The sequence below is a fragment of the Neomonachus schauinslandi genome, chromosome 1 (genome assembly GCF_002201575.2).
Source record: "Neomonachus schauinslandi chromosome 1, ASM220157v2, whole genome shotgun sequence".
NCBI lineage: Eukaryota > Metazoa > Chordata > Mammalia > Carnivora > Phocidae > Neomonachus > Neomonachus schauinslandi.
Window position 1 is genome coordinate 171891400 of NC_058403.1, and position 20607 is coordinate 171912006.

General features: G+C 36.2%; 1 protein-coding gene across 1 annotated transcript in view; it reads right to left on the reverse strand.

Moving 5' to 3' along the window:
* Window positions 1-20607, reverse strand: part of CNTN6 (contactin 6) — a 306049-nt gene that overhangs the window by 99627 nt on the left and 185815 nt on the right. Inside the window, exons 6-7 of the mRNA XM_021695279.2 lie at window positions 11579-11782; window positions 9238-9340 (exon numbers count right to left, since the gene is read on the reverse strand). Of these exons, the coding sequence (XP_021550954.2) occupies window positions 9238-9340; window positions 11579-11782 (307 nt within the window). The remainder of the gene's footprint in view (window positions 1-9237; window positions 9341-11578; window positions 11783-20607) is intronic.

Consider the following 20607-nt stretch of genomic DNA (forward strand, 5'->3'; position numbering starts at 1 on the left):
CAATTCTACTCTATGTATCTATGTAACTATCTACCTATCTATCATCCATCACCTATCAAATTTTGCCTTTGTTTTACAGGTAAGTAGCCCAGCTATTGACAGAAAAATTTAATATTTAAATACTGATCTTTTTGAATTCAAGGTCTATGCTCTTTCCAGAACACACTGTTGCCTTGAAATGTTAGTGAATTCACTAGTAAGTCATTCAGTCCTAGGGGGAGTGCATGTGTATGTGTGTTTGTTGAGAATTAATGTTTTCAATTTCTCAACTATTGGTTTGAATATTTGTCAGTTCTCAGATTTGCATCCACGGTCAACAGAGGGGGGTATTCTATGGAGTTTACCTTAGAATTTACCAGTTTATGCCAAGCAACATAGTATCCTGATAACACAGAAAACAATTAGCAAGCACCTAAAGATTACGTTCCAGTGTGGGGCAAATGGGAAAAAAACTATACATAGAAAAATATTCTGCTATCCAGATACTCAATTCAATGAGAAAAAAAAAAAAGCCAAATTACTTACAAGACATCCAAATAGCAAAAGTTTAAGATACCTCTTTGATTTCGTTTAAAGCTAATTGTCAAAGGCCTAAAAGATCTGAATGCATTTGGTTTGATTTGAAAATACTATTGTTGTCCTGCGATACCACAGTAACCTTTTTTGTGGCATAATCTGAAATGATGTCCATATGTGTAAGAAAAAAAAAGTGAATATTAGATAGCTTCTCTTCATCTGAGAGTTCTGCAATACCTAAAAACATCTTGGTGAAACTTCACATTTATTGCTTGAAATTAATAGCCAAGCTAGGTATCTTTTCCTTCATAAATCAGAAAAAAATAAATAAGATATATGTGAATACATACAGTCCTGTATGAAGGCTCCTGAACACATAGAACATTCGGTGCTGCTACGAATTTTATTGACATTTCTGAGCACTAACAGCAAAATTACTAAATTATGAAAAAAGAAGAAGAAGGAAAATATTGTGGTTGTTTATAAGAGCAGTAGAAGAGTTATGAGGGATATCAGTTTAATTTCTTCACTAAGAGCAAAGGCCTATATTTTCCTAACAGGAGACATGAAGATCTATCAGTCAGTCACACTACATTTGCAAAGCACCTATACACAGGGTTTCTCAGGGTGTTTTACAATACAGTTAATTTGCAGCTTAGATAATTAAGAGTCTGCCACGTTAAACAAATGAGAAAAGCCGAGAGTTGAAAGCTGTGATCATGTCAGCTCTGAAACCCCAACACAGAAAGTGAGTTTCATATCCCCAAAGTCATAGCAATTAAGGTTCTTTTTTTTTTTTTAATTTATTTATTTGAGAGAGAGAGAATGAGAGACAGAGAGCACGAGAGGGAAGAGGGCAGAGGGAGAAGCAGACCCCCTGCCAAGCAGGGAGCCCGATGTGGGACTCGATTCCGGGACTCCAGGATCATGACCTGAGCCGAAGGCAGTGGCTTAACTGACTGAGCCACCCAGGCGCCCCCTAGCGCCTCTTCTGTCTCTGCAGTCTACAGTCACTCCTAGGTAATCTCAGCTGTAACATCCCTTTGAATATTTATCTCTGTGCTGATGTCCTCTCAATTTCTTTCTTTTTTTTTTAAAGATTTTATTTATTTATTTGAGAATGAGAGAGAGCACATGAGAGGGGGGAGGGTCAGAGGGAGAAGCAGACTCCCTGCCGAGCAGGGAGCCCGATGCGGGACTCGATCCCGGGACTCCAGGATCATGACCTGAGCCGAAGGCAGTCGCTTAACCAACTGAGCCACCCAGACGCCCCGTAGCAATTAAGGTTCAAGCGGGTATCTGAAGTTTTGTCTTCATTATTCTATACTCACGCTAGTTTATGGTGGTCTAAGATGGTTAAATTCTGCGAGTAAACATTCTAGTCAGCTTTCCCGGCACTTCACTCTCTAGACTCCTTGCCTGCCTAATGTAGCAGCCGACCACGTGAGTTGCTGTGACTGAAACTATGCTTTCTGTTCTGTCTCTAATCATCTATCCCAGATTTTTGTAAATGGTAGATATTGCCATCATCTCATGCAAAGCTGTGAGGGGTATGGTCCTCAATGGCCCTGATCGATTTTTGGAAACACTTATTTCTTCTCATTAAAAAAACCGCCTGGATTTTAAAAAGGTTAACTTTTGAATTTTTTTAGATTTTTAATATGTAAAGATAAAACTTACTGTTGCTGAATTGTTAGTAATTACAGAGACTCTAAATGGGAAAGATGTCTATAATTCCATTCCCCAGATAAAATCTTTTAAACATTTTACTGAAAATTTTCAAGCCTTTTTTAGGAAAACTTTTGTAGAATTGGGGCTAACTGCCTCTACACACAGGGAATGAATTCATATATTAAAAGATAATTTTTTTTGAAGATTTTATTTATTTATTAGACAGATAGAGACATAGCGAGAAGGAACACAAGCAGGGGAGTGGGAGAGGGAGAAGCAGGCTTCCCGCCAAGCAGGGAGCCCAATGTGGGGCTCAATCCCAGGACCCTGGGACCATGACCCAAGCTGAAGGCATACGCTTAATGACTGAGCCACCCAGGCACCCCTAAAAGATAATTTGATGTAAATATCAAATGGCTATGAGTGTGAATTTTGAAGTCAAAATCAGTGAGATTTAGATTTGAATTCCAGATCTACAATTTATGTTGATTTAGTCAGTTAATTTCTCTAAACTTCACTGTATCCACCTTCAAAATTAGCATTAATAATAATACCTGGCTTCTAACTGTGTTCAAATCACTGGGACTACACTTACCCTCCTGTTGGCAACAAATGAAAAACTGGACAATTACATGGGAAACAAACCTGATTCCAGAAATACAACAATGCATGGCATAAAACTGTGATCCCTGAAGGAGGGAAAATACATGAAGCAAGACTTTGGTATCCTGGTTTTCTATATACAGGTGGGCACCTTCCAGAGGAGAGAATAAGGAAGGTGAATCTATATAGGACATTAATGTTTCACTGAGTTGAGGAGACACACAAGGCTAAGTGACTGGGAGTGCAGAGCAGAATATCAGAGAGGATGAAATTATGAAAAGGAAGTGCATAAGTGTCACATGAGAGTGGACATAGAACAATCTTCTGAGCTAAACAGGGCTATAAGACTGTTGAGTTCCTCTGAGCTATTAGAAAAGAGATTTTGTAAACATTTGGAGCTTCAATAGGGGGATGCATCTTACTAGTTAACTAGCCTTAGACTAAAGTCTACTCTATATCTAGTCTACAGAAGCTTAGTAATAAGCCATAGAAAGATCAAGCAGATTTATAGTAACTTAAATCCTGTCAATAAAATCCAATATTTTAAATAAATATACCACAACCTGGCATATAACAATGTAACATCCGTTATGTTTAAAATTCAATCTAAAATTACCAGATAATCTAAAAAGCATAAAAATGAGAATCAGGACTAGGAGAAAAAGAAGTCAACAGAAACAGATTCATAAATTACAAAGATGATAGAATTAGCAAGCAAGGACTTTCATATCATCAACAGGGATCCTGCATAATAGCAGGGGATTATAGCTGAAGAACCATAGACTCAAACTCTACATGAGAAAGGATCTCTAGGGAAACCCAAAGACAACAGAGGAGACACAAACAAAGACAATAGAGAAAATGTTAGCCTCTGACATCACAGCTACAGTAAATAAAAGTGGCAAACAGTAAACACAACTTCGCTCCTTGCTAGATAAACATAAAACCTCACACATAAATCTAGTAACCTCAATTCCTTTTAACTGATAAACCTCATCTATGGATTCAACAACAACAACAATACAAAGCATGTTAATAAGCAGTCTGCAGAGATAAAGCAAGCATTGAAACCACACTCACATAAGGCAAATATTCTGGGATTACCAGACTGGAAATTTAAACTACTATGATTAATGTGCTAAGGACTCTAATGGAAAACAAAAACAAAACAAAACAAAACAAAGAACCCAGAAAACATACAAAAACACATGATTAATGTAAGCAGAGAAAAAGAAGTTGTAAGAAATGATCAAAAGGAAACGCTAGAAATAAAACCATTGTAATACAAATGAGAATTCCTTGATAGGCTTACCAGTGGACTGAACACGGCTGAGGAAAGAATAAGTGAACTAGAAGAAATATCAGTAGAAGCTTCCCAACTAACATGCAAAGAGAAAAAAAAAAAAAAAAAAAAAAAAAAGAATGAAAACCAACCAAACAAACAAAACCACAAACCCAGAATATCCAAGAACTATAGGAAACTATAAATGGTGCAACAGGTGTCTATTAGAAATACCAGAAGGAGAACAAAGAAAAAAATGAATAGGGGAAATAGTGGAAGTAATGATGGTTGGGAAGTTTCCAAAATTAATTACAACTACCAAATCATAAGAGAACACCAGGCATGATGCAAGTGCCAAAAAAAGCTACACATTCAAGAGAAGGAATATTCCACAGGAAAAAGGGGGATATTACCTATATTACCTAATTATGCAAGTATGTATGTGCTGCATTCCACAAACATTTAATGAAAACCAGTCAGTATTTTAGGAACTGTCTTAGGTCCTGAAAATGAAAAACTTAAGAATAAGATGTAGCACTGACCTTTTTTTTTTTTTCTCCCTTATATCCACCTATTCACCTACTGATTTCTATCCTCCCTTCCTCTTTTCCTCCTTCCCTTTCTCTATTTATCTCTTATTAAAATATATAAACCCTTGCCTAATGAATATATAGTTTATAGCATAAAAAGTATTCATTAGTTATTTAACAAGAGTGTTTAGAAACATTGTTAATAAGAAAGAGAACTTTGATTTCATTCCTCTTTGCTCAGTTTTGTGTTTATCGAATATCTTACAAAGAAGTGTGGCACCTCAGAAAGGGAACAAGGAGATTTAAATTGATTTATACAAGTAGTTCTTATATTTGGAAAAAAAAATTACTAAGCCCAAATGCAGCAGGGCAATATAATCATGAAGAGATATTGGAGAATATGATCCATAATTATCTTTTAGTAGAATTTATAAAAACACTTTAGTAGAGTTTATAAAAACACTGCAAATATAGGTTTATAATTTATAAAACAAGAGATTTGATTTTTAACACTTTCAGATTATTTTATGCCTATCATATAATTAATTTTGGAGAGAATGTGTTGTTTTTTATGTTTATTAATTGTGCAAATTTAAAAAGTTGGCATAGTATTTGGTAAGCATCAAATTTTATAATGGACTAAAAAAGCATTTTCAGTATGTTTGCAGTATTTCAAATGCAATGCAATTTGTTCTCTAAAAACCGCTGGCAAGCATATATAAAAACTCTTTTTGTTAGTAGCTCACAAATGTATAGTATTCTCCAAAGTACACAAAACATTTTCAAATACATTTTGTCCATCTGAAGAAATGAGAAATGTATCTCCACTGCAATTACACAAAATATATGTTTCTTACACAGGATATTTTAACACTATCACTTTGACCCAGTGGATACTTTGGACTTTCCGTTTTAACTATAAGGAATTTCAATCCCATATTAATGACATAATTTAATAAACATAATCTCAACATTGACTGATTTTGTCACATAAAATCTTATGGAGTATGTTCCATTAAATCAATTGTTTCCTTGGCAATTTTCTGTGAAGTAATTCTCATCATTTTCCATTTTTCTTCATTTTATTTCATGTGCAACAAATCTTTTATGTATAAACTTAACAATGTATAATTTATCCATCAGTTTTTTTGGACATACCCATGAGATTTAACGTTTCAAGAGAGTTTTTTTTTTTTTAACTATTATTTTTCCAACTCAAATTTTCCTGAGTCAAATATTGCTAGTACAAATTATATCAGAAGCTTAGGTACTCCCACATGTTTTTAAGATAATAAATTTTACCATATGCAGTTTTACCAGTTGTCAGGTTTTAATGTGTTGATTGTTTCCATCCAAAAGAGATGATTTCATTTATTTTTAAATCATTCCATTTGAGAATTTTCAACAATTTTCCTCATATATTCTAAGGCTTTTGGGTTCCCCTGTTTGGATTATCAATCCTCTCCTTCCATTTACTTCCAATGAATTCTTACAGCATGTACCCATCAAGAGTGAAGTCAAATGGTGAACTCTAAGTGGGATGGTCAACATTTCCTGACTCTACCTTTTTCCTTTCTTCTACTCCTCCATCTCATAGCAAGCTGAGCTGAAAATGGAGTGTGGATCTTTAGCAGTATTTTGAGTGGCATATCCCTCTCAAAAATGCAGGCCAAGTTATAACTTATCACCCACTGTTTTAATGCACGGCATGTGTGTGGGTATAGGTATGGGTGTGTGTGGTGAGAGGAGAAGACAGAGACAGAGAGACAGAGAGAGTGAGCGAAGGACAAAGAGAGAGAAGGGAATGTGGCAAAGACTTATACTTAGTTGGTTCAGATGAAGGACATATATAATTGACATAATTGTCCAGGTATTTCTCTTTCAACATTTCTGTAGGTTTGAATTTTTAAGAAATAAAACATAAACGTAAATAAAATTAGGAAATCTGATATGTGAGCAATTCAAAGCCTATAACAATCAACCAAGTTTTCTCCTTGTCTCCTCCTTTTTTCTACTCCAGAACTGACCCTTTTGTTGCTCTCTCTTATACTGCCATCAGTAGGAGACAGAGAGAAAAGGAATGAACTGTAGAGATGAGAATTTGTAGACCCTCTGAGATACCTATTTCTAGTTCCATCATCCCCACTAACTCAAACACTGGTTAGACAAAAAGATAAATAGAATTTGCATTTTGGGTTCAGAATAATTCAATGTTCATTGCCTAAATGCCACGCTCAGTGCTAAGTGTTTTTTACATGTATTATCCACTCCATACTTCAAAATAAACATAAAAGGCAGGTATCATTATAACTCCTTTTGGATGAGTATACAGAAATTCATAGAGGTTAAGAAGCATGTTTGCTATTAGACAACTCTTGAGACTATTGTGAATTGAATCTGTCTTCACTGGTTTCACGAGCAGTTAGCTTAATCATTTATTTAAAAGTTTCTAAGTTCAGAACTTAAAATCAGGTGGGACTAGTTTTGAATTGCCCTTGCATTCTTAACAGGAACTTGAAATTGAACAGGTTACTTATTCAGTCTGAGCCTCACTATTCTCATATATAATGAAAATATGATACACCCTGAATAATTATAAGGATTATACGTAGATAGAATATATATATGTAAAATCTAACCTCTTACTTATAAATGTTTAACAAATGAAATTTATTTACGTGAGATTCTTGAGAACGAGGCTCAATAATTTTCAGTTATTTATTATGTAAGAGTACTTTTTCAATTACAGGAATCCATATTTCCTGATGCCAAATATGATAGAATCATCTATAAATATTCTTTTCAGATGTTATCTTTCATTGGTCTTTTTAAGTAAATTGTCTAATTCTCAAAGTATTTTGCTGACATTTTATGTTTTTTTATAAACTTTAATTTTGGAGAAAGCTTGAAAATAGTGAAAGTTCATCATATCTTAAAAGGCTGTGACAGAAAGTCCCCATTTGTCACTTTCTTAAGCATGATTTAATCAGTCAGTAATTATTTATTGGACAAACACTATGGAACCAATACCGTATACAAATAAAATATGGTCTCTTAAATACTTGAAAAATGAATAACTCGAGAATTTAATTTAAAGATCTACAAAATTTCATATATAGAAAGAAACTTAAAGAGATTTAGTAACCAGCATTATTTGGATTGCTCAGTATATTTGAGAAAGGGACAGGTGGGGCTAGGTAGGGAGAGATAAGTAGGGGGCTACATGATCAGGTTCACAGAAATCCCCAAAATGTGGAGGTGTAAGGAACCAGAGAAAAGGCAACACATCCTACCACCCTGCCCTCATGGGGGGGGTGGGGAAGGGAGAAAGGGCCTTTTTTATGACAGTCACCTGTGACCAACAAAGAATAAATAGGCCCTGAAAAGAAGTAAGCCATTAAAGATGCTATGGCTAGTCCTGCTTACACAAAGGTGCTGTCAGTAGAGAAATTAAAAAGATTTAAGTTCCCTGGTTAGCTTTCAATATGAGACCAACCCTAAAAGCCCTCAGTGGCAACCCTGTTGGGACCCCCCCACACACACACTCCTGAGAGCTTTTTCTTTTTTTTTTATGTATCCTTGCTTAATAAAACTCTCGCTTTACTCACGCTCCTTTGTGAGATTCATTCTTCGACTACTTGAGACAAGAACCAAGCTCTTCCCCTTCATATTTACTTAATAACAAAATGGAAACTTTTAAAAATGTTTTTGATGTTTTGGAACATAAATTACTTTTTCTAAATGTGATGACCACTTTGGGAAGAGACTGTATTTAGAGGTAAACCCTCAAATTTGATAGGGTCAAGTCTCTTACTATTCAAAATATGTTTTATAGAAAATAAGAATCATCATTACCTGGAGGCATGTTAGAAATGGAGAAATCAAGCCTCACCACACACCTACAGAATCCCAATTTAACCATGTCCCCAGGTAATTCATTTGCATATTGTTTAAAAACAGCAGATCTAGTCTATCTATCCCTTTGTTACTTGGGTACTAGTATATAGAGGCATAAAAATGAAGTCTGAATGTCACCAAAAGGCAAAGAGATGTCTGGATATTCTATGCAAAAATGCAAATATTTGGCCCACTTAAAAGCATTCCAAACCTGTTGGCTGATAAACACTTATCTGAGTAGAACAAAGTGCCTCCACTTCCAGGGCAGGTTTCGCTCAATTCTAATGACCCACTATGAACAATGGCCTTTAATTAGTCTTATTTTGGAAATCTGCACTGCAGGTTTTTTTCATTTACAAGAATTGCTGATTAATTAAGCAAGAAGACACTCCAGGCAATATATTTCTGGATGTAGGATAAGATGGAGTGAAGGATATGTTGCAGATTTAGTGACTTGTTCACCATCTTATACAAGTACACATATTCCTCTGCAAGATGCTGCCCAAATGGGACTCATTATGCTCAAACTACAGGAAATATCAGCACATTTAGGGGAGATTGCAGTCCCAATCATTTTCAGAGTATTAGGCATGTTTGTTTAAAATTCCAATCAGAAAGTTCCACTTTTGCCCAGCATTTGAAATCTATTTGGTAATTTACCTTAGAGCAATGTTTGAATAACAAAAAGGTTAAAAAAAAATTAAACAACCAGAAACAAAACAAAACAAAAAACCTTACTTTCCAAGGGCAAAGCATTCCAGTTTTACAGATGAATCCTTTGCAGCTTGTATAGTTTCAGGAAAACGCACTTCAATCTTTGGTTCATATTCCCCCATCACACCTGTTAAATATCAAAAGAGCTAGCAGCATTTCTGGAGAATAGAAGTTTTCTGTGAAGTAAATGCTTCATTAACCAAAATCTGATTATTTTGTCCTTCAATTAAAAACATTTTCATATACTTTAAAGAGTGATAGAGGGCAAAGAAACTACATGATGCTACTTAAGGAATTAGTTCATTCCCTTCTTGCTTAAAAAGAAATATCTAAGATATATCAAAGTATCAGAATAGAGGCAACCCAAATTTCCCTATATTCCATGTTAGAATCTTACAAAGAATTTGTCTTCCAATTAAGAAATGAATGCACCTCAATTCTAAAATATTTCTGAATTATCAAGAATGTTTCTTCTCTAGAGATATCCAGATCTATCACCCCTTCACAGAACTCTTGGGGCCAGATCTGTTCAGGAATAAGGAAATTTTCAGTTAACACTGTAGGAGTTCTCTTTATACAAAATAACAGTTTTTCTGCAACAAAACCTATAAAGTAATAACAATAATTGGGATAAAGACATAAATATTCTCATGTCAGTTCACTAAGGATTTACTGTTAAGTGAGTTTGCTGTTCACTTATAAAAAATTTTTGTTTTTATAGTTTTAAAATTTTCAATAAGGAATTGTGGATATGGGCTAAGATTAGGATAGGACAGTACTGTAATGTACGTAAATATGCTATCTACCAGAGGTGTAACAGAAATATATTTCTAGTCTATCCTCATTAACTTAATTAATTTAATCAGTGGCCAATCAAGATTCCTCAAAAAATTTTTATTTTTTTTTAACTTATGTACCAAATACCAGAGTAATATGTTCCAAAGGTAAATGATTTATTGGTGGCCAGTACAACTGCACAGAAGCTGAAATGTACAAAATATATATCAAACAAAAATACTTCATTTTTAAGACCTTGATCATTCCAAACATTCAAAGAAGCTATGGTTGAGGTGGTAGAGAGTACTAGTTCAGCAAACTAAATTGGTTAAATTTTCTATGTTCTATTTTCTTGACATCTGATTTTTCTTGAGTGACTACTTTTAGAAGAGGTTTGATATTTCTTATATCAATACTATTAACATTAATATAGTATAATCTTCTGATCTGTTTTTACCACGTATGCACTGAAGGGAATAGAAGGGATAAAAGAATGAAGGAATTAAGAAGGGGAGAAGAAGGAACTAAAAGTAGACCAGAAAAAGGAAAAATTATGGTAGAATTTCTATGCATATTATTGGCTTATGAGCTCTTTCTGTCATGAACAGTGTACTCACTGAAGGGGAGAAATTGGACTTATGAATAAATCTAGTGGTTGCTGAATTCTGAATTAAGTCTATGCAAATATATTTGGGTGGTTAGTGATTATAAAAGCTCTGTCATAAGAACTCCCTGTATGGAGCTAATTCCATAATTCTGTTAGCCATCATTAGCATTATTTTCTTGCTCTTAAACCCCTCAGAGAGGAGAAAAACTCTGTGAGGTACTATATTTCAAGTCCAGATCGGATCATAAAATGCATCAACAGGTTTTCTATCTTTACATTTACCACTGTGAATATTTAATTAAAGAGTCGACTAGAGGATTATTCTACTTCGATGACTTCCCTAGATTTTCTAGTTCTCTAAATCTTGTGCCAGCTAGGTCCTGACTAAGCTACAAAACTCATCAGAGACCAATTTGAATTATGTGCCTCGGAGGAATATAATTAGTATGAATCTTGTGTTTCATTCCTCTTTGGAATGCTTATAATTAATGTTTGCTTGCTTTGCTTTCCTCGGATGTGAATTTTTTTCCCATTTTGCCAGCCAGGTAAATAAAGGTGAACAAAAAAGACAAACATGGAAAAGAAAGAGGCATTAAAGAGAAGCTGCATCATATGCTCACTGAAAACAATATTATTCACTTAATAAGTTTGGCAGCACCCACACATGCACACACACACGCCTACTCCCCCAAACTTTTTTTATATAAAATGTTCCTTAAGCAACGAAAGGATCTGTTCCAATGCCAGTGAAGAAATGGCACGATATACCCAGAATCATATAAACTGTACCATGTGAGTGAGTTACGGAATTTTCTATTTTATTTTTTATGCTATCTGATTTTCATCATATTTGTAAATTGAACCTCAACTCATCGATGATGTGGCTCCTCTGAACCAGAGGGAAACTGAAAGCTCAACAGATGTGCCCAGGCTTCAAAAGCGACGGACAAAGTATATTCCCAAGATAGCTCATCATCTTACCGTCAGTGCGCTGCACTAATGGAGTAGGTGGTCCTTGAACACTTCTCTGGGCTTCCTTGTTTGTTATGAAGCAAGTGTAGTTGCCCACATCTGATGGTTCCACTTTGGCAATGTACAAGTTTCCTGTCTCTTGGGATACAAACCGCCTGTTGTCCTCTTGAACATATAAGGGGTTATCATTGAAGGTCCATGCATAAGATAAATCTGGAAAACAAAAAAATAAGCATTATCCTTACTGTATTCATTCTTATCTGAAAGTTTTGTGCCCTCTTCTCCATAATTAGAATAAAATTGTGCCTCTGTTTGTCCAGTTGATGCCTGCTGTCCTGGTATAATTGTAATATTCCCTTATATTCATATATATTCAAATTTGGATGATATATTCTATAGTCATCCTGCCCATCATTGGCTTTGTGCATTTAGGGATGCAATGATGGCATGCCAAGAGAATAAGTGGATGAATGTATTAAGAACAGCTGTAACATATATAAAATATTATGGGCTTAAAATGCACACTGAATTTCTCCAGTAATGCTCACATTAAAAGTCTCTCTATATGCAGTCCAAAGGATGCCTGCACTAAACTGTTTTATGTCTGATTCTTTTAACATGTATTTTTTTAATGTTCACCTATGTTGTGTGACTAACAGTACTTCTTTTTTTTTAAGATTTTATTTATTTATTTGAGAGAGAGAGAGGGAACGTGAGCAGTGGGGAGGGGTAGAGGGAGAAGCAGGCTCCCCACGAGCAAGGAGCCCAATGTGGGGCTCAATTCCAGGACCCTGGGATCATGACCTGAGCCGAAGGCAGATGCTTAACCCACTGAGCCACCCAGCTGCCCCAACTATCAGTAATTCTTTGCTTTCTATTGCTGAGTAATATTGCGTTTTATAAATATACCACAATTTGTTCAGCCACTTTCTTGTTGATGAGCATTTTGATGGTTTCCAGGTTGGGACCATTATGTATTAGGTTCAAATGACTGTCTGTCGACATTTTCATTTCTCTTGAATAAGGCCCTAGGAGTGAGAAATAAGGTAGACAGATGTATGTTTAACTTTATAAGAAACTACAAAAAATTTTCCAAAGTTGTTGTACCAGTTGATCTCTCCAGCAGAAATATATGAGTTATAGTTGTTCCATATCTTTGCACAAATAACATGTCAATTTAAAAAAATTTTAGCCAGAAATCTTTGAACAAAGAAAAATATTCCTGTGGATTAAGGTTTTTAAGTGTGGTACTATCTGAAGACTAAGAAATTGTATGTATCATGGAAACTAGGTAGAACTGAACTTACGTCTAGGGAAATAGAAGAATATAGCTGGTTCTAATGGGACACCAAAATAAGTGAAATGCTCAGGTGCTAGGGGTGAAGAAGGGAAATACACAGTTTGAAAACATCTTCACCTGCAGATGAACTTAGAAATCACATAATAGGAAATCACAGCTCATAGAACAAGAGTTGAAGCAACTAGGGGCCTCTTGTTAAGGCAGAGGCTGTGGGTCATATTTGTCATCTGCACTTATATTAAAAACGGGTGCAGAAGCAAGATATGGTAGAGCCAAAGATGATTAATTATTTCTGATAAGTTCTAGCAATCTACCCCAGGTGGAAGTAGACTATCTGAAGCATTTTTCACTAACTTTACAGAATTTAAATTCTCTAAGATGAGGAGGCAATACAGATCAATAGCTAGTCTGACCTTAAATTTGATCTATATAGAAAAACTTATGGGGAAGTGGGAGTGTGGGAATGTTGCCATCTTTATCATCTCTTTCACCAAGGAAAAAAATAAAGCACTAACAGTACACTTAGGGAACAGATTTTAGAAAGCACAAAAGGAAGGAAGGAAGGAAGGAAGGAAGGGGGGAAGGGAGGGAGGGGAAGAGTGAGTATACAACCGACCATTAATAGGAAGGGGGGAGGAGCTTAAGTATTGCATTCTAACAATTCGTAAGTTATTTTAGTAAAAATGAATTCATCTATACTGACAGAACCCTGATATAATTTTCAGGAAAGAAGAAAACATGACGGGGCGCCTGGGTGGCTCAGTCGTTAAGCGTCTGCCTTTGGCTCAGGTCGTGATCCCAGGGTCCTGGGATCGAGCCCCTCATCGGGCTCCCTGCTCGGCGGGAAGCATGCTTCTCCCTCTCCCACTCCCCCTGCTTGTGTTCCCTCTCTTGCTGTGTCTCTCTCTGTCAAATAAATAAAATCTTTAAAAAAAAAAAAAAGAAAACACGAGAAGATGATATGTTAGAGAACAATCAGCAAAAATGTCACTTATGTGTAGAATGTGAAAATGTACAAAGTGGCATTAAATCTATAAAACTAGTGTTCAGGTAGAAAAATAATCCCAAATGTATGGTTATGTGAAAATCATGTTGTAAATCAAGACATTTAACATTGTGTATATGTATGCGTATGTATGTGTGTGTGTATGCATCTGTGTTTCTTTATACAAATTATTTAATTTAGTAACCTAGGAATGTATATAGAGGTTTTCTTAGGGTGAAGGGAAGAAATACAAAAGACTTTTACTCTCTACATAATATGTTTCTGTCATATTATAATTTTTAATTACTATGTAATATTTGTGTAAATGGGAAAAAAACAGGATGAAATAGTGTCAGGAAAACTAAACACTAGAATGAATTACAACTTGTAAAACAGTAGGACGAATAATATTTTTCATTCTTACTCTGAACTGTTCAGACTTGAGTATTATGTTTTATTTATTATAATCGCTAAGTAAGCTTGTTAAAATACAGAGAGCTAATCCTATTCCTAGCAATTTGGTTTCCTTGTATCTGAGTGAAGTATCATGGAATCTGTATTTTCAACACCCTATGAACGGCTCATGTGGTTGAACTGGAATATCATGTTCAGAGCACCCCTTACTGAAAGGGGAATTAAAATTCTCAAGTATATCAAGAGACAGATAACGAACATAGCAAAGGCCAGAAGTTAAATTACAAAAGAAAATGATAAGAACTTAAATTTTTACCTGGGGTCAGGGTGGGGAAGAATAATTGAGCGGTCTTCATAGATTCGAATTGCTGTCATGTGCATAAAGGGTTAAATAAAGCCCTTTCTGTTGATGCCCAGGAGGCAAAAATAGGAATTTAGCTCTTGGGGGTTACATAAGGTCCTTAATATAATGAAGACCAATCTAAACTTCAGAGCTATAACAGCAAGTGATTTGTGAGGTAATGAGCTCTCTATCATTAGAGATGGCCAAACAGAGAATGGATAAGCTATGTTTGAAATGTTGCAAAAATATTTATTTTTTCAATGAATGGGAAGTTAAACCTATGTTTCTATGGATTGTCTACTCCACCCTCAACATTCCTTTGATCTCCTTAACAGTCTAATGCTTTTAGATCAAGTATGCATAAATGCAACTCATTTTTTTAGTTTTGAAAATATGCTTTGACATTCTCATCCTGTTCCAGGGTATTGAAACTTCATTGCTTTTGCAAGTCCCTACTGGAGTCTTTTATCATTTCATGTGGTCTCTTGCTTCTAAGTTTCTTTACTGATGTCCTTTGCTGCCTCACTTCTAAGCCTGTTACTCTGTCTCCACCAAAGAGTTGCTCAAAGGATTTTTGTTTGAAAGTGAGAGGTATCTAGATAGTAAATTTTTCTTCAATATAAAGTGGAAAAAATGTAGTTCAGATTCCCTTGTTGTCAGTGACTCCTCATCTTTTGAAACTTTTGTGAAATAAAGACAATCTTGAGCAAATTCCCAGGGCCATGTCTCAGTTTAGGGATCTTTATTCAGTGCTGATTTGGGGAGCGGAATAAGCTCTAACTCTCCGAAATCCAAGGTTAACCCTTCTCACTTAACAGAAATTACAGGTTGTCACTAATGCCCAAGAAATCTTTGAATTCTTTACCCTATAATCTTGAGAACTGAGACTGCAATTTCCATTTCTCCCTTGGTGAATTCATTTTTACCTTAGTTGCTAAAACTTTCTCTGATCTATTCCTTCTTTAATAGTGGAACATTCAGAAGCTGCCAGAAGAAAATGGTCCAGAAATAAGGAAGATTACATAAAGAATAATAAAAAAAATGAGTACTTTTATTTTGTACCTGTTTCATCATCCTAAAATTTTGTTTTGTGACACTAATTGGCTGTTGATTTAATATGCCCATTAAACATGAGAAGCTACTAGAGCTGGGAATATAAAAGTAATTTTCCAAAATCACATTGTTTGTGTGTAGAAGGAGGAGTACTTGAACCTAGATCCTTCAGATGCCAATCCTTTGCTCTTTTCCTAATACCACTTTTCTTCTTTTCTATGTATCTACAACTGATCCTCTTCTTGTCATGTCATTATGTCAATATGATCCCCTTGGAGCATTCTTCCTTACTCTCAGACTTCCTTCCAAACCTGCAAACTGCATATCAAAGCCTACTCAGAACTAGGACAAAAGTTCCTCACCACTCATCCCCTCCCCCCATCAACACTGTCTGTCCTGTGTTCAATTTCCTCAGAATCTTACAGAATAAAAAGTCAATCTGTCATTTCAATTACTTAAACGTGTTTATAGCCACTGTTAGCAGGGAACAGAAATGCATTTGCTAAACCATTAAGAAATAATTCTTTTCTCCAGAATGGCCTCACTAGAGGAGTGATTTTGAAACTTTAGTGTGCATAACAATCACTTAGAGGACTTGGGAAAACACAAAGTGCTAGGTTCTACCCTCCCAGTTTCTCTTTCAGTAGGTCTGGGGAGGAGCCAGAGAATTTACATCACTAACAAATTCTCTGGAACTGCTGATACTGATGGGTCCCAGAACACTACTTTGAAAATCACTAATATAATGGTAATTCTCAATCTCCCCTGTATAATCATACCAGGAAGGGAAATGGCTCAGAGCTTGATAAAATGGTGACCATCTTGTATATTTCTCTTTGGGTGGTATGCGGGAGCCTAGAGAAAAGGATGTTCCTCAGTTCATAGATGCATGGCATGTCTGGGATGGAAGGGACCTAAAGATCTTCCAGCCCAATCTTCTCATTTTATAGGTGAGTAAGCAGAGGAGAAGATGGCAGCAGCTCTGTGACTAGAATCAAGGTAGCCCTTTGCGCTCCTCTCTGAATTGGTGAAGATGCTAACCTGCAAGCCCTTCCTGTCACTGTATTTTTCATCCTGCCCTTCTCCCTTCTCCTCATGGGCTCCCTATTCCCATTCATCCAAATAGGCTGTAGTGGGGGCTTTTATCTATTTTGTTCCATCATCAGCCACTATCATGCTTAATTTGTATATTTTTAATGGGGAAAGAAAAAAAAAAAAAACTACCTCACAAATTGGAAGTTTAAAATTCTTCCCATTTGGCTTTTCTTAATTAAATGTATAATTCATGAGCCACTTACTTTGAAACCATTGGATTTTTAAAATATTTTCTCCACCATCTATGACATTTATCTGTTATTAATGATTGTGATGCATTTTCCCTATGATGATTCAGCAGTAACATTAGAACTGAATGATAATTGGTCCTTCCTGAAGCATTGCCTGCATTGCACATTGACACCATCCTCTGCAATTTTAATATTATTAGAAATGGCAGATCTGCAGTAAGCAACTGAAGACTCTATCTGCTGCTCTCTCAAGCATACAACAAATCCTATTTTCCCCAGAGCATGATTATGTTTTTTTTTTTTAAAGATTTTATTTATTTATTTGAGAGAGAGAATGAGATAGAGAGAGAGAGCATGAGAGGGGGGAGGGTCAGAGAGAGAGGCAGACTCCCTGCTGAGCAGGGAGCCTGACGTGGGACTCGATCCCGGGACTCCAGAATCATGACCTGAGCCGAAGGCAGTCGCTTAACCAACTGAGCCACCCAGGCGCCCAGCATGATTATGTTTTGACATCTTTTACAGCCCTATATCTTGCACTGTAATATTTAAAGTACAAACACAAGAGATATATGCAATCGTACCCATTATATGGGATGTAATTTTTATTAGGGGGAAGTATCCCATGTGAAAGAGACCAATAGTGATAAACACTGACATTGAGAACTTCTATTGGCTCTGTAAAACAGACTTCAAAATTGTTAGCATGTTTCTAGAAGTAGGAAATAAATGAGAAGAATAAAGAATTCAAAGCATAGTGCTCAGATTTAGTGGATAAATCTCCCCTTTGGAATATTCTGGAATGAGTGTACTTTACTGCAAACTTTGTGCAGAGCTCTAGGGTTAAATGTGACTGCCTGTTGGGTGGTAAATCATGGTTATGCTAGCTCAGTGGCAAAGACCTAATCCAAGAAAAATAATTCCTTTTCTGGGTTGAAGTCATTGATATTGGTATTGAGCAAGTTTATGATATAACCCAGAACACTGCCCTGACACCTTTACAACCACTCTGATTTGAGTTCCCATTTGGTCCACAATTACTGCTTAACCACCTAGATTTTATTAGATCCCTTTTGATTTACACTTCTCCTGTTCAGAATCATGGCGATAACTGCTTTTGTGGCCTACAAACAACCACTAAGTAAAGGCCCTCTGAGTTTCCGTTATTGCTGACTTCCAAAGAACTCTAGGGCTGGCACATCCTATCTGGAAAAGGAATGAAAACACAGCCAGCTTCTGAATGAATTTCCAAGAAACCTCCAATTTTAAGGAAGACTGGGTAAGTCATGGGAGGCAAATACAGAAGGACTAGACTTCCTTTTTTCTTCTCAATTCCCATCATCTGTGGGTGAACTAAATACAGAGAATGTAAGAGATGGGTCATTCCAGTGGTTCTCAACCAAGGGTGACTTTGCCTGAGAGGGGATATTTGGCAATGTATGGAGTTTTTTTCCTTCTCGCTATTGGGAGAGGAGGTGCTATTGCATTAAATGGGCACAGGCCAGGGATGTTATTAAACATCTTCACAATGCACAGGACAAACTCCATAACAAAGAATTATCTCACCCTAAATTCTCAATAGTGCTGATGTTGAGAAACCCTGGGCTGTACAAATGGAAACAGACTATAACATAAGAGTTCTGTTTGATGTGCTGGAAAGCAAGGGAAAACATTCTTACTGGGAATGAATAAGATTCTGAAAGTAGACAGAGGAAATGTGGAGCACAGGGCCTAGAAAATGAACGCTGGGACTCTGGTTAGCTACATGATCTTTCTGGCTCTAACACGGTCCACTAATATTAGGCAAATCAATTTACCTCTCTAGGATTTATCTCTCTACATATTCTTCAAAACAGATACACTTGCTATTTCCATTTATACTTCATTTAGCAAATATTTTATGTTGTGGGCCAGATTATGCCAGACCAGATTAGGCAGCAGAATAAATGCAGTAGGGTTTAAACTCAAGATATGTCTTCTTGGTCAAGTTAACACTAACTTCTTTAACACAATTACTCAATTTATAGAATGGAGAAATTTTCTTTGAAAGTGTTACATGAGTTGAGGCACACAAAATACTGAGCTGAGTGTCCAGGATATAGGAGGCATCTGTTATCTTATCCAATCATGTGGTGTTAAAAGAGAGAGAGAGAGAGAGAGAGACAAGAGTCCCCAAATGGAGTCACTTGTGCTAAGTCCCACGTCAGCCAACCAAAACTTAATACCTAATCTAATTCTACTTTCGGCCTCTCCCAGAAACATTACCCTTCATGACCCTTAACCAGTCAATCTGGAATTACCTGTCAGCACTAGTGAGGTAACCCACCTGATAGACCCTACCTATCCTCCAGAGGAAGGTGACCTTGCCTGAAACAATCTACTCTTTGATGGAACAACTTCCTTGTCCTGCCTCTTTCTGCCTATAAAAGTCTTTCATTCTGTATAGCTCTTCAGGGTTCCTTTCCATTTTTTTTAAAGATTTTATTTATTTGTTTGTCAGAGAAAGAGAGCACGCACAAGCAGGGAGGGTGGCAGGCAGAGGGAGAAGCAGGCTCCTCGGTGAGCAAGGAGCCGATGCAGGGCTCAATCCCAGCACCCCGGGATCATGACCTGAGCTGAAGACAGACACTTAACTGACTGAGCCACCCAGGTATCCCATGGGTTCTTTTCCATTTGTAAGATGATATGCTGCCCAATTCATAAATCATCGAATAAAGCTAATTAGATCTTTAAATTTACTGTTAAATTTTGTTTTTTTAACAATGTTAACTACCAAATTTAGTTCTCCAAACCAACTTCCCCCCTAGATATGTAAATCCAGCTGCCTCGTCAAAATTTTCATTGTTCTATCTAACAGACATCTGAACGTTAAAATGTCCGCAAAACAAATTCCTGATTTCCCCCATTCCAAAACCTGTTCTCCTTTTATTGGTATCATCCCAATAAATGGCACTCCATTCTTGAAATTGCTCAGCCTAAAAACCACTCCTCTATTTCTCTTTACAATCTACATCCAATCTTTCAGGAAATTATTTCAGCTATTCCCTCTAAATATATACTTGTTCACCTGTCTGCTGCTATCATCCTGTTTCAGGCCACCATTACTTCTCACCTGAGTCATTGTAATCACCTTTAACTCCTTATATTATTGCCCCTTTATGGTCCATTCCTTGGAATAAACTTTTTAAACTGGAAATCAGAGAAGGCATGTCAGTCTTTTGCTCAATACCACATAATGCATTCTAATCTAACTCACAGTAAAATTCAAAGGCTCTATAATATCTTTAAGATAGTGTTTACAATCTCATCTATGCTCCTGTTTGCTCACTTTTCTTTATCCATACTGGTTTCATTTCTATTCTTCTAATGTGCCAGACACAGCTCTACTCTAAGTCCTTTGCACATGTTGTTCCCTCTGTCCAAACTGCCTTTTCTCAATGTCTCACTCTCTCATTCCTTTAGTTCTCCTCTCAAATGCCAACAAAGCCTTCTTTGGCCTCAGAATATACAACAGCAACACCCACCACTCCCTACCCCATTTAGTTTTCTCCCTAGCTTTTATTACCATCTGTCACATTTTTATATTTGTTTATTATAAGATTCATGAAGATAAAGACTTTGTCACATTGCTCTCCACTATATCCCTAAAATTCACTAAAA